Source organism: Pholcus phalangioides, unplaced genomic scaffold (genome assembly GCF_987345545.1).
Source record: "Pholcus phalangioides strain wild (caught in Gottingen) unplaced genomic scaffold, Ppha-v1.0 ptg000015l_1, whole genome shotgun sequence".
Lineage (NCBI taxonomy): Eukaryota > Metazoa > Arthropoda > Arachnida > Araneae > Pholcidae > Pholcus > Pholcus phalangioides.
In genome coordinates, this window is record NW_028301608.1 from 40800528 (window position 1) to 40815782 (window position 15255).

The following is a 15255-nucleotide window of genomic DNA, read 5'->3' on the forward strand; positions in this document are numbered from 1 at the left end:
AAAAAACAGGAAAAAATAAAAAGGTGCACCCCCCATAGGGCTTTACAAAGAAAGGCAATTAGCAAATGAATCATAAGCTCTCTTGGGTAATCATAGTAGTAAAATAAAGATTAAAAAAACCATTTGAATGCATTTACCACCAGCAGATGAGTCTTCTTGAAGTTTTCGACTTGTGTCTAGTATGAAAAGGACATTGATCACTACAGTGATCATTAAGACTACCAGGAGGAGAAACTGGGAAAAGAAAAAAAAAATTAAAATATGAATAGTTTCATTAGTCTTATTTTTTCCACACTTTGTTTTGAAATTAGCATTAGTAAAATTTCAAGGGAGAAAAAGAATTCAGTAACATAATGATGAAGATTTGATGTATCCACACAGCTTATTACATAATTACAAAATTATCACTAACATGTTTTGTTTTTTTTGCATGTATAATATTTCACCAGGAAGTTCAACCCTTTATCTACTGATAGCATTTTAAAGTACTGGGTTAGATAATTTTGTTAAGTACTAACTAATTGTTTGAAAAACATTGTGTTTTTGTTGGTAATTATCTCATTGCATTTATATTTTTTATTAGCATGTATTATAATTCCCTTGTTTCATTTTTAATAATGTGGTATATAAAGGGTAAACCATGTCTAATGTTTTTATGTTCACTGTATCAACCAATGTTTCTCAATCACTGTCCCATGAAAGACTTAAAGGAAATGAACTAAATAATTTTCAAAGGGAATGCAAGGTCCAACATTGATAGAATATGTATGTACCATATTATCCTGCATATAATCAAAAGATTACAGGTTAGTCTCTCCACAGAGAGCAGGCAGACCTTCAACATGATACTTACATAACATAAAAATTCGAACATTTACCATTTTCACTTCAAAATATTCACTATGAATGTCATTCATGTTTTATAGTTATTGAAATTAAAAAATTAACTTTTATACTCAGTGCCCCAAAACCCAATTAGAATGTTGTTGCCTTGTATTAATAAGAATTCCAATTGTATTTTAATCAACAATTACAATAAATCACTTTTTCTACACTAAAAACTAAATCATAAAATATAAATATTTTATTCTGCATTTCTATCTGAATTCAAGTATATGCCATGGAAGTTTAAAAAATTTTAATTTTTTAAATTTTCAATGAAATTAATCAGAAATTTTCATCATATTTTGCTGCAATAAATCAGGTTAGAGAAAAAAAAAAAAGAGACATTTTTACCTGGAATATTTTTGACAGAAACCTCCTCGGAGGCACCTGTCGTAAATATGTGGTGGGAATGGCATACATATTTGCTGACTGCCTCTTCGTCATGAAGGGTTGGGTTTTTGGGTTGGATTTCCAACCGTCTATTGCTGTCATAGTAATAACTGAACATGGATTAGCTACCTGTTGATCTGTCTATCTAGCTGAAACAAGGCTGCCATAACATCAAATCAACCTCTCAGCAGTACCTAAGCATCCATGCAAAAAATATAAATCAATAAATCAATTACAATTAATAATGAATATAAAATTCATGTAAAAAAAAATATCTAATTGTTACATTGACATGGGAAAATGCAAAAAAAAAGTCACAAAAAGCCAAAACTTTTTTTTTTTTTGTGGATAACATAGTAAGAACCCATGACAGTGACATGATAAATCAAGTCCCTAAAAAAGAAATGGTTTAGTTTAGTTTCTACAGATCTCCAAAGATGGCATTAGCAATGAATATTTATAGCTTTGGCAGACACTTTGGCTTGTTTTAATATTTGTGACTTGCATGTCAATGCAATGATTGATAACTGTCAAAACAGGCAATATCATAACTAATGATGTGCCTTACCATTCAAAACAAATTTTCATGAAATGAATTTCATGAATTTCAATTCACTTGCTATACTATTGCATAGAACTATTAGCTATTTATGATTTTTTTCTAAGAATTACAAAATTACATTAAATAATTAGGCCTACTCATTTCTTTAATTCAATTTGGTTTTATTTGATTTCAAAATATTGACAGTAATATTTGAGTTCAATTAAAACTAAGTTCTCTACTCAGCTTATCTTGAGCTGAAGTCTATCATCTGGGATAAGCTATATACCATTCTAGTTTTTCTGAGCATAGGAAAAATTAACAAATGGTCGAGCTGAAAATTTTAGAAATGCGTGTTAATTGTACTATTTTGAAATATTTGTAATCATAAAAAATGAGCAGGAAAATGACATTTTGACAGTCACGCCTGTAATAAATTACATCGATTTTTGTCAGTGTTGAAAGAAATATTTTTGAATTAATTTGTATGAGATGGACCTATACCCTGTCCCTTACGCAGGAAGCTCCAGCCAGGAGTAGGAGGGGAGGGCGCAGTATGAACTTTATAGTTTAATTTTTTTACACTATATTGGTCACGGTTATAATACATTATGCTTTTATAGATCGGGGATTCTTAACCTTTTGCATATATCTTTTGTGCCAATAAGATGAAAGCCCCTAACGTTTAACAGAATAATATTCAGCACATAATAATGTAAATACAATTAATTATTTTTTCATTCATGCTCACAGACTCCCTGAAACCTTCCAAGGATCCCCAAGGGATTTGTAGACCTCTGGTTAAGAGCCTCTCTTTCTTTCTTAGTGTTGTGTGAATTTTTTGTGCTATCATATATTTTTCAAATTGTGAGTGAAATGTGGTGTAGTGATTGAATATCTGTACCATTGTGGACTTGTTGCTCTCTGTAATTGCTCTTGAGAATTCTTAACGGGGGAGATCAGCTCACATTCGCGTCTCAAAGTTGTGAACCACAGAATACTAACTTCAGCCAACCACCACTGCAGCGACAACGGAGTGCGAACTGGTTAAGAGCCACTGTTACAGATGAACTATTTAGGGGGCTGTGACCCTTTCAAAGCCATCATTGCCAAAGTGGTGATTGGCTGAAGTTAGTTTTCTGTGGTTCCCAACTTTGAGGTGCGTATGCGAGCCGACCTTCCCGTTAAAAAGTATCGTCACAGAGAGCAACAGGCCTACAAATGAAACAAAAAATTCAATCATTACACTTCACTCAAAGCACTTCTGAAATATAGATGGCAGCACTGAGAAATCTGACAACACTATATATATATGCACCTAGACTGTTAGGTACAGACATTCACATTTCCGGCACAACTCACTCAGTAGTAAATTGCACATGGTGATAGACCGAGTTGCGTTCAATTTGAAAGAAAGGCCCTTACATGAGTAGGGCTTAGAAGGCTCCAGCCCAGGTGCCCGGGACGATTCTTATCATGTTTTGTTTTTTGAGACTATGAATTCAGTATAGAGGGCCCTTAACCTTTTGCGGTCTTATGTCGAGGTGGAGCCGACATCGGGAAAAACTGGTACTTCATTGTTACAACAACCCCTTACGATTACAGAAGGCTACTGCGAATTTGGCTTTTTGGCAAAGCTCATAAGCTATACAAAAAACGCAACAGTAAGCATTCAGAGACTCACCTACAAAGTACCGAAAAACCTCTGTGCCGTGAAAGGGTTAAAAAAAATCTGATTTTGGGTCCGCCAAAAATCTCAGCGCCGCTGCACGATGTGGGGCGACCATAGAACAGTGTTTCCTCAAAGTGTGCGTCGCGGTAAGCTGGAGTCATAGATTTTCGTGCCTATTTATGATTTGAAAAACGGTGCTTTTATGTGTGAAAATATCTACTAAACTATTCTGGGGAGCCGCATATGAAGCATGAATTGGGCAAGAGGGCCGCAAGGTGAAAAAATTTGAGAACCACTGTCAAAGAGTGTCGATGATTTTTCGCGGCCTGGGAACCTCGTAGGTTTAATCAGTTGGAATAGAAATTCACCAGCATAATGTTGGTATTACTCCAAAATAAGAAAACTAACGGAAATGCACGAACAACTCCCAAAATGTGAATCAGTGTCTTCCAATTATGCAGGGTCATGATTTCGAGTGCGTAGTAATTCCACAACGATCTATTCTACTTGTTTATATTTCTTCCCCGTTGCTTCCTACACGCACACACCACGGGATATCAGTTACAACGTTAAACCACCACCCACACAGCAATGATGACTGACTCAAAAACCATTTGTAAACGCCACAGAAGAGAAAAAGAAAGAACACATTGGATGGAGGAAACAAGAAATCACAGAAAATAAGAACTGAAAAGAAAGCACATTCCTGAATGTGGACTGCCATCATCACCGATAATAACATTAAAGCGAAAAGAAAACACTATTCACAGATGATTGATGATGATGCTGAGGGAAAAAAACTGGAGAAGGCAATGACTGGGAATCGCACAAGAACCAAATGGATAAACACAAAGGCGAGAACGAACAAAGAGGAGAAACATATTTAAGAAAAAAAAGTAGAAGCAATGATCAAAAGGCACCCACACGTGACCACAAGTTGCTAGACACACACACAAGACAAAACAATGACAAGTTCCTCAGCAGAACCAATAATTATAAATGGTAGTGCTATGGGGAGAGATTTCTTATAGTAGACAGTGTCTTCTTCCCGGAAGCAAGACAATACGGTTTGTTCTAATATTAGAGGAGACAACCCACGAGTTTGTTACTTTTCTTTCTCACCATAGACATAATGAACAGTGTGTAACTGAAAAAATTTTCTCCACACGCTAAACTATAGTGGAAAAGAGCCACTGTACGTTTCTAAAATACTGGAGCTTCCAAGACAGACGCGGCCCTTCTAAATAGAGGGAAAGTTAATATGTATGAGAAAAATTTTGAATCACAAAAAATTGGCCCTATAAGTAGGTTGCCCTCCAAAAAGGTTTTGCCTGTCGTGGGAACTGTTTGTTAATTCCCGTCCTCATGCATCAAGTAGTTCAGTTGTTAACCAAGTTTCAAGTCCTCTCAAGTGCTTAAAAAAACTTTCACAACGTAAGTAACCAAGTAGTCACTGCCCATTGGATAATAATAGAAGCCACACCCACTGGCGCATGCGCATAGGGCTACTTAACCAAGAAATAGAATCGGGTTTATCTACTCGTCTACACTGAAAAAACATGTAAACGGCTCTTATAACGTCTGCATGCATTTTAAAGTACTGTTTACTCGACGAATCAAAATTTAAACTACTCTCCAGCACCTTCGTTTCCTATCCATCTCATTAATGGCAGTAATTTGCAATATAGCGATATGGCCAGAGTTGGTGTTTGGTGAAGTAGTATCGTAAATACTAGTATCTTAGATATTAGTCTTGAGTTGATGATGACTTAATGGCAATAAATTGCGTTATAGCGATATGGCTTAGTGATATTGAGTACTGACGTAGATACCGTCAGGCAGGGCCGTGTGAACGTATGGTAGGCCCTCGGGCAAGTGATATTAAGAGGCCAAAATCTCGCTAAAATCACCATTCGGCCAAATTATATATATATTTTATCGAAAATCACAGCAGATCTCATAACCATGAAGTCCCCGAGTGAGTCCCGCCGGGTCAAGGCTCGATGGGTCTATGCATAAGATGGTACTGCCAACAGGGAAGTTTTACTGAATTCTGAAAAGTAGTCACTTTTTTCTACCATATTTCACTTGAATTCATCATATCTGCGTCATCGTCCCAGGTCTCTATGACCCATTAATCATCTGCCATGGCTCCCAAGTCGCAAGCATTGGGCCTCTTAGCATTGTGGGCTCCCAGTTTTTCGGTTAAATTTATGTTAATTGCAATAAAAGGCTACCATAGGACCCCGGGGCTACCAACACGACTTATAGAAGGAGACCTCCGCATGAAGCTTGTGACGTCACTGCAGGCCATCTCACCTTAAGCCACTTTAAAAAGCGCCTTATCAAGGCGCCTTAATCTCACCTATAGCCACTAGATATACTACAAAAAAAGGATAAATATGACGCATGCGTCGGCCTGGTATATCAACACCCGCTATAGATAAGATCTTACCTATAGGGGGTGTTGGCTATATCCAATAGCTACAGGTGAGATCACCTTCTTCACTGACGTCACGAGCTTCGTACCAAAGCCTACTTCTATAGATGGTGTTGGCCGCACCACGACGATTCTGTCCATGGGTATTTTCATTCCTCCCCTTCAGTAAATGTATTGTACTTCCGAGGATAAAAAATAAAGGCTGAGCATATAGACTTCCGTTTGAACACAATTAATGGGTCTATTTTCAGTCACGCATTTTTAGAATGATCAAAAATTAATTTAAACTAACAATTCGGAGCACGAAATGTTACATAACGATCGATTTCAAATTTCTACCACATGTCAAACATCTAAAACAAGCTTCTCGCACGTGCTTCAAATTGTCTCTCACTAATAATCAAATAACAATTCAGAAACCGAAATGCTTCAATTATAACCAGTTGAAACTAGAACACACACACAGCTCTTCTTGTCAAATTCCGTCCCGAACAAAAAAATCACTCAAGTATCAGCTTATGGCGGAATCACGAGCGTGATGCTGTTGAAAAAGAATATTTAGGATGATTTCGTGTTCTGTCGTCAACTCTTCAACCGAATAGCTAGTAAGAGAAGGTGGAGGGAAAAAAAACCATCACATTGGTGAGAAATTATAATAATAATGGGGGGAAAAACGCCTAAATCGTAGCAACACGGAAGAATGACAAAAAAGAAGGCAGTGAATAATTTGTATCGTTACGCCACTGTCAACAAGAATGCCAAAAAAAAAAATATGTGAATGAGAGCAGTAAAAAAGTGATTTATGACACTGTTTCGCACCAATAATCAGAATACATATGCAGTTTAAAAAAAAAATAATCTTAAGCACTATTCATTTTTATGAGACAGCGAGCGATAAGTTGTTCCTGTAACTTCCGAATGGAATCTTCCAAAATGAAAGAAAGCGCTGATGATGATCCGTTTGTGAAATTAATTTCAAGGCACTATACGCCAGGGCGTAGGCGTACGCAGAATTTTCTCGGGGGAGGGGGGATTTAATCTTTTTTTCTTTCTGAGGGTTTACGTTTTTTTCCTGCAAAAATAACACTATAATCTTGGCTCAAGAAGAGGGGGTACACGCCAATGCACCATGGGTTCACAACACTCGACCCGCGGAAATCGTTCCAGTAGAAAAGTATAAATACAGTAAAACCCCTCTTAACGGTTACCCCTGTTTTAAAGCCAAACAAAAATATCCCGTCACGAAGACTATTCCAATAATGAATTTCGAACCCCTTAACGGTCACCCTCAGATACGGCCACGGACTCCATTCTCACCATTCGTTCCATTGGACCCCTATACGGACACCAATAGTTGCAATTTTGGTTCAAATTATGCTAGATGGCTCACTTCTAATATTTGATCCACTTTTTAGCTAATTTTCAATGAAATTTTGGCTTGACGTTTGATAATGTTTAACAACTCTGATGTCGGTTCGTTAGTTGTGCTCGTATGTTTTACATGGTTTCACGCTGTTTAATATGACCACTCTAGTAAACTTCATTCTTTGCTACTAAGAGAAAAGATTCCGAAGAGAAAGAAAACTGATTTAGTCGAATACAGTGAAAAATGTGAAATGGGAGTTCATACTCGTGCAAATGAATTCAATAATTCAATGCCGAGAGAACACTGTTTTGTTCCATTTTGAAAAATAAATTTCCCAAGACAAAAGGATTTGCCATAGACGCAGTTGTGTACGATTGGTTCGATTGATCCCGAACGCTGGTCTCCCCAGTAAGCCGACTAATGCAGGAATGTACGAAAATTCTAAAATATGTTGGATTTGAGGATGCGGACGAGCTACGTGCGTATAAAATGGTCAAAATCCCCATTCATCACAGCGAGCTAATATCATATTTTCACTCACTTATAAACACCGTTTACGGCTCACAGATAAACGTGTGTAGAAATGTATAACGACATGAATAATGAAAGTCGGAAACCCTCTGTTGTTGAGCCCATAGTCAATTTTTACTGAGCCCACCAAATTTTCAAGAAAGCAAATGGCTGTTTTCTTCCCCCCCCCCCCAACACATTTACTACGCCATCAGAATTATAAGGGGTCATTCAAAGCATCGATGGAAGGAGGGAGGGAGGGGGGAATTTCCAATTTGCTGACAACGGGGGTTTCGAATGATGCTTACGTCATCAACCACCCTTTATAAAAATATGAAATATTTTTAATGGCATCTTACTCGGTGCGCCAAAAACGAGAAAACCTTTCGCTAGCGTTTGTGGACAACTGAACTAGCATTCTCCCTATTGATATGTCCCTTACAGAGCCACTTCAGTGATCTATAAATGTTTCGCGAATCCAAGTGATCTGGAAATGAATCCGGGCCGATTAAGTGCTTTGGAACCGTGCCACGCATCATTCAAGTGATTCGTATGCCGCGGATCACTTAGGTAATCTGGAAATGTGCCGCGGGTAACTTGAGGGATGTAGAGCCACGCTGGGGGCCGCTTAAGTGCTCTAAAACTGTACCGCATGGCACTCAAGGGATCTCTAAATGTACCACGGATCACTTAAGTGTTCTGGAACTGCGTCGCGGGTCACTTAAGTAATCTGTGATTGATCTCATCAGCGGGCCACTTAAATGCTCTGGAATTGTGCCACAGATCTCCTGAGAGATCTGTAAATGTGCCGCTAAGTTCATTTTTATAAAATTAGGTTTGGGAGCAGGCCACATCGCAGGCCATTGGTACATGGGCAAAGGATTTATCATTATATGTCTTAGAGCAGTTTCCCAAAGTGGGCAATATTGTCCCCTGGTGGGCGATGGATGGTTCAGGGAGGCGATAGAAGCTACGAGTATAACATAGGATCCTATGGGTTCACTTCAGTTGGGGGGGGGGGGGGGGCGATGACAGACAAAATTTCTCCGAAGAAGGGGGCGATGGAACAAAAAGTTTGGGGAACTTTATGGTTTAGAGGGTGGGTCAACTTCTACATTTGCGAGACGTATTTAGAAATCATTAATATAACGAAGAATACCCACCAAGATAAATCTCTACTTCATTAAAAAAATGTATGAATCTAATCATCCCAAGAATTTCAGGGAAGCGGACCACACACTGACAGGAACTAGTCTATTCGGCATCCCATTGACTGTCAAAAGTACACAGTATATAGTATTTACAAAATAGTGTTAATTGAATTCATTAATCCAATAAAGATGATTTATTGATTTTATTTATCACCATATTTATTTATAACCCTCAATAATTCGATTGAACTTAATTTTTTTTCAATTGTACTGAAGAACTACTCACTCATCCGCCTCCCAAATGGCTATCTTACCCATGCTAAATTCAACTCACTTTACGCGATTTCGTCTTACGTGATTATTTTACGGAAAAGCGTAGAGCGAAGGACGCTTGTAAAAATGTGGCTAAAAAAAGACCATCGTTTGCTAACTCTATTCTCAGCATGTAGACAAAAATTAAATTCAAATGATATTAGTGTATGTAAATTTAGATAATATTCTTCTCGGACATTTTTTCGGCGTCTAGACAATGCAAAATCATCGGGGCGGTAAGTACCAGTAGGTGGAACCGAAATCGCCCAGTCAAGCACCAAGCACAAATCATCACGTCTGTTCCTTCTGTAAACACGCGGCAGTCACATTAAAAGCAGGGAAAGTTGAAGACTACCTGCTTTTTTTTGTTGTTGAAAACATCGCCTTATTACGGCTAATGCCGCATTCAATCATCGTAACAGTGCCATTTAGACCCATCTCCGCGTGTATCACTCTGCCATCATTTCTTGTATGTTATCTTTTCATATTATTGAACCAAAAGTACCAATAGCATCCGAAGCACGAGTAAAAAAGAAAAGAAAACATGACAGCGCACGTTTTTAAAAAGCAGCAGGAAAATAAAAAAAACAAAACGAAAAGCTCTCAAGGCTAATTCATTTATAAAGTTTTGAAGGAAAAATATATCAGACACACATCACAAGAGCAATTTCGTTACCAAGGACTATCCTCCTATAGCTTGAGCATCGCCTGTGACTAGCAGAGAGTGAAAAATGTCACTTTTAGGACGAGGCAGCGGCGGTATGAATATAAATATCGGTGGAAATAATTAAATAAAAAAATCGCAAGCAACAGAGAAAACAATGGAAGGCAATAGATACAAAATCTTGGAAGAGGAAAAGCCAAGTCTAATTGAATATCCCCTAAAAGACTTTTTTCCCCCTCCATCCCATTGGAGAAGAAATTAAACATGCCAACCAGGCTGAAATAAGAACAGATTATGGATCGAAAATACTTCAAAGAGAATCTCTTTTTTTTTTCTCCTTGTATTGCTACGTGAATGACAGTGAAGAATAACAAGATATGATTTATCTTTTTTCATGATGGTACTGGATGGGCGAGAGAGAAAAAACAAAATCTTTTGAACATTCACAATTTGCAGATTTGCTTCCCATGCAACAAAACGGAAGATATGGATGTCAAGCTCTTTTGAGAGATCGATGATGATGAACCGCAAATGCAAAATGTATAGTACAGTGAAACCTCCCTTACCGGACATTTCTCGTTTTAGCGGACACCTCTGGTTAACGGACATTTTTTGAATCTAGACGTCGACGAGACAATGTATTTTACTATCTGTTAACGGCCACTCCTCGTTAGCTGACAAAATTTCCGGTCCCCTGCATGGCCCCCACAAGGGGTGGGCTGACAAGGCTCCAACCCTGGGGCCCGGTGCGATTTTAATCATTTTTTTTTGTTTTTTAACGCTATAAATTCATCATAAAGGGGCCCTGTGAAAGTCTGGTCGGGGGGCCCGTAAAAGATCCCAGCCTAAGGGCCCTGCTTCAAGATGTGGGGGGGGGGGCATGGTCCCTTGGGACCCAGACACTCATGGGAATCGAGAGGTCCTTAACCTATGGGTCGCGAACCAAATTTGGGTAGAAGGGCTTCCGAGATGTGTCGTACGAATTTTTTTGCAGCCCGAATCGCACTTATTACGCTACTGGTTTCAATGATTTCGATAACCAGAGCTATGGATTAATCATTCATCGAAAATCATTCTGCCGATTTTAGGTCGCAGCTAATAAAAAAAGGCAAAAACCTTTGTTTTATTGTATAAGAGAGAAGAGTGCATCGCTTCTCAATAGGCATTGCTCATTCATAGGCCATGAGTGCGTGAAATTTTAGATTTGCAGGCAGTATAATAGGTTCGAGGGGCAAATATAGATGCAAAATCTCATATGAATCGATTCAAACATGCTTGTTCTGATTAGTGCAAAGGTCTTTATACTGTGCTGGATAAATGAAAAAATAATTTAGGCACCGTCTAAATTTCTTAAACGAGAAGGATATGGTGTTAAAAAAAATAAAACGCCCAAAATAACTTTTCTTCCCGACTTTTTACGGGACTCGATGACCCTTTTCCATGTTCACCGACGCAATTTTGAGAAATTTTGTGTTTTTCCTCAGAATTCAATTCAATAATCACACAAATTTAGGCACCAATTCCATTCTTTCAGTCACCATAACGGCTTGGCGCCTGGGATTTGTTGAGTCCTGCTTTATGAATGTCAGTCAATTTTAATAATTTACATATGATCCCATTCTGTATATAAACCACATTTTACACACTTCACGTCTTATATCGCATTGACCAGATTAGTCTGCCTATCAACGTTTGGGCACCATACCACAGGCTAACAGTGAAGTTAATCATGTGCTGTAACACGTATTATATAGTACTTGGAATTTCAAAACAGAATGCACTTTTTCTTTCTTTTTTTAACATGGTTACAGAGACCCAGGCGAGTTAACATATAGTGATTTCACTTGCTAATCAATTTTTAAATACAAAAATAGTTGATTAAATTTTGTGTGATTTTTCACCGATTTTTCAGTGCTGCCATCTTGAATCTAGATTATTGGTAAGAGCATTCATGAAAAAAAAAATACTCCGTATAATTTCAAATGCTACTCCACATTTTTTTACGTATACTAAGTAACGATATGCGACTGACTGAATAGCGTCTTTAAATCTGCTGGTCAACTAATAGTAAGCCTATACTGTAATGCTCTGGTCAGTAAAATTGGAAACTCCATCAAACATGCACAAAGATGTTTCGCCGTGTAAAATAAAACCTGTCTAGAATAGTTGGAGATGGCCCCGGTCAGTAATGTTATTAGTAATCATAAAGGAAGCTCGAAACAATCAGAGAGTCAATCCCAGAACTGTGGAACATAAGGTGAATGTAACAGTATGGTACATTCCATTTGTACCATTTATGGATGGCCTATATAATGAACGATTAATATATATACTCTCCTTTACATCAAATGCGTAACAAGATCAGGGGCGTACCATGAGTTTCAAGAAACTCCGGAGCAGATTAAAAGGCCCTGGATGTTAATTTTTCTGCATATACAAAATATACTGATGCGAAGGTTACGACTGTATTAGTTTTTCGAATGGACATTCGGAAATCCAAGGGTGATTGTTTCGGTATTTTATGTATTATTTTAGGTTCGTGGATTGAATTTCGAAATTATATAACGGACAAGAAATTTTGATATTGATTTATGTTGTAGCGATACTATTGTATAGCAACCAATAGCCCAGCAGATGGCGTTAGTCATCCATGGTTCACATAATGAACTTGAGAGAACCACGCACACCCACACGTTAGCTTCTACTATACTTTGACAAGTGGACGCCAGTATCGTTTTTAGTATAGGACAATTCCAGGTTATGGTGTCGCAGAGTTTTTCCCTAATAGGATTGTTAATAAATGGAATAGCTTACCTCCTGGGGTGGTCGTGCATTTTAACATAATTGATATGTTTAAAAAGCAATGCCATAAACATATTTGGGTAAATTGAGAAGCTATCCATACTAAGGTTAAGACAACCATAATCTCTTTATGGCAGTGAATTATATAATTCACGAAAAAAAACAACTAATAATTATCAGTTTTTTCTTTCGTGATATATGCTTTATATTGGATTGCTTTATTGTGGTTTTATTTAATATCCATATTCTTTATGGCATTTTTTTTAGCCATCTCGTTGGGAAATTTGCCAGTTGTGGCCGTTGTTTTTGTATTAGCACTCCCTATACCTTTCCTTTCTAGCCGAACACAACTCAGGTCTATCTCCATGGACAATTTACTACTCAGTGGGTTGTGCTAGAAGTATGTGTGTACTTAACAGTCTTAGTGCGTATCTAGTGTTGTATCCGATTTCTCAGTGCTGCCATCTATATTTCAGAAGTGAAGTGTAATGATTGAATATTTGTGCTGTTTGTAGGACTGTTACTCTCTGCGGCGAGACTTTTTAACGGGGGAATCGGATCGCATTCACACCTCGTAGTTGGGAACCACAGAAAACCAACTTCAGCTGACCAACACTGTGCCACCGATGAGGTTCGAATCCCGTTTTCGAGATGCGATGAAAGTTCGTCACTAACCACTCGACCCTTACAGCGGCACTCCCTATACAGCTCACATAATGAAAAAAACTGATTATTATCCTGACTGGGGTCCGTGATCTTTATCGTATTAGTAAGGGGGGGGGGGGTCCCTTGCATGGCGTAAAGGGTCCGCAGAACACAAAAGGTTAAGAAAGGATTACACTAAAGCAGTGTTTCTCAAAGTGTGCGTCACGGCTCCTAGGGTGTCGCTAATTTTTGTCAGGGGCGTCAAGTCGAGATGGATATATTGATTTGTGTGCCTATTTATGCTTTGAATTCGAAGTAGTGCTTCTATAAGTGAAAATATCTACTACACTGTTCTAGGGAGCCACAAATAAACCATGCAATGTACAAGAGAGCCGCGGGTGATAAAAGTTGAGAACCACTGCGCTAGAACACGATAGTCTTGAGACACACACAAAGACATTTGAAAACACAAAAAGCATTTAGTGAAAAACATTAGCACGTGTAATGCTTGCCAGCAGTTTATATTAAAATATTTTAAAAATATTTTTAGTGCAAGTGTAGAACAAAAACTTGAACACAGACGCAGAAAACTTAATAGTATTGGAAAATCTGCGTGTAACAACCCCCTTAAACAGAAGAAGCATCGTACCCAGGCACGGCCGGCACTGAGGTCTAAAAACCATGTTTAAAATTCGAAATCTGAAGAATCAAATGTTGATACAATAACCTTCCGACAAATTTACGGTCCCATAAATAAAAGAGGATATAAAACGAAACCAGAGACAGAAGGAAAAAAAAGTCTTCAGACCACGCAACTTATTTTAGAACCAGACAAGAAACTTAAGTGCAATAATATAAAATCCCAAGCGCTTTTTCATTCATTTTTACCACGTGTCAGCGGCCTCAAAAATGCGCAAAATAGAACCGTAAATGTTGACCTTAACACGCATCGGAATACATTTTCGTTTTCCATTCGAATTTTCTTCTTTTCTTCTTGTAAGCTCTCTCCCAACACTTTCGTCTTCGGAGAAACGGGGATGTATCAGAAAAAAAAGGCTACGATAAAAAAAAAAATGCTTCGATGGAAGAATATGGTGGAGCTTAAATAAGAATTCGCCAAGATATTCATAGGCATGTACGTATGTACCAGGCCGGTCAGCGTCGTCCTAAAAGCAAAAGACAAGTCTGAGGAAAGGAAGTCATTTTTGAACTATTCTACTCTTTCGAAATGGCATCCGAAACGGTTTACAAGAGAGAGAAAAAAAATTACAATTTTTTTTATAGACCATAAAAGGGTCGAAGGAAGGAGTCTAGAGGAACAGGACCATTGAGAAATCAAAGCCACTCTTATAGTAAGTTGAACTCTCTGAAGAAAGAGTAGGGAAAAAAATGGCATAAAAGCTATTCCAGTGGTAAAAGTCGACTGGAATTCCTCGACCCGAGTATTGCCAATACCATCTACTCCATTCATAGCTTGTATATATATGCGTGTTTTTTTTTTACTTCATTCCTGAAATATTAGGACGTCTGACGGCCAGCAGATAAGGGACTTAATATTTTTATCACCTAAGACTTCAAATAAGAAGCAGGGAAAGCTCCTATGAATAGTGCGTATCCAATGGTTATGGTCAAAACCCTTCTTCTCCCAATGATTTCTTTTTCTTGACATTTTTACTATTTTTCCGCTTTCTACCCGACATGAATGGGATATTTCTTTTTACCGCGACTGGAAAATCGGAAACTTTGCCTTTCAGAAAGGCCCGGAAGCCTTCGGCAATCCCCCGAATTCCTCAAGAAAGAGATGGAAGTCAGCGCGAACCTTATAGAAATCGGGAAATGAACTTACGGTCGACTGCAACCAGTAAGAATTCCTTCCA

The 15255-nt window shown here is 38.1% G+C and overlaps 1 protein-coding gene across 4 annotated transcripts in view; it reads right to left on the reverse strand.

Annotated features, from left to right (window-relative positions):
• LOC149076028 (protein O-linked-mannose beta-1,2-N-acetylglucosaminyltransferase 1-like) overlaps window positions 1-15255 on the reverse strand; it is a 155675-nt gene that overhangs the window by 20681 nt on the left and 119739 nt on the right. For all 4 annotated transcript variants that reach the window (XM_089243551.1, XM_089243550.1, XM_089243549.1 and 1 more), the window contains 2 exons: window positions 1237-1469; window positions 138-234 (listed from right to left, as the gene is read on the reverse strand). In XM_089243551.1, the coding sequence (XP_089099677.1) occupies window positions 138-234; window positions 1237-1377 (238 nt within the window). In that variant the 5' untranslated portion in view covers window positions 1378-1469. The remainder of the gene's footprint in view (window positions 1-137; window positions 235-1236; window positions 1470-15255) is intronic.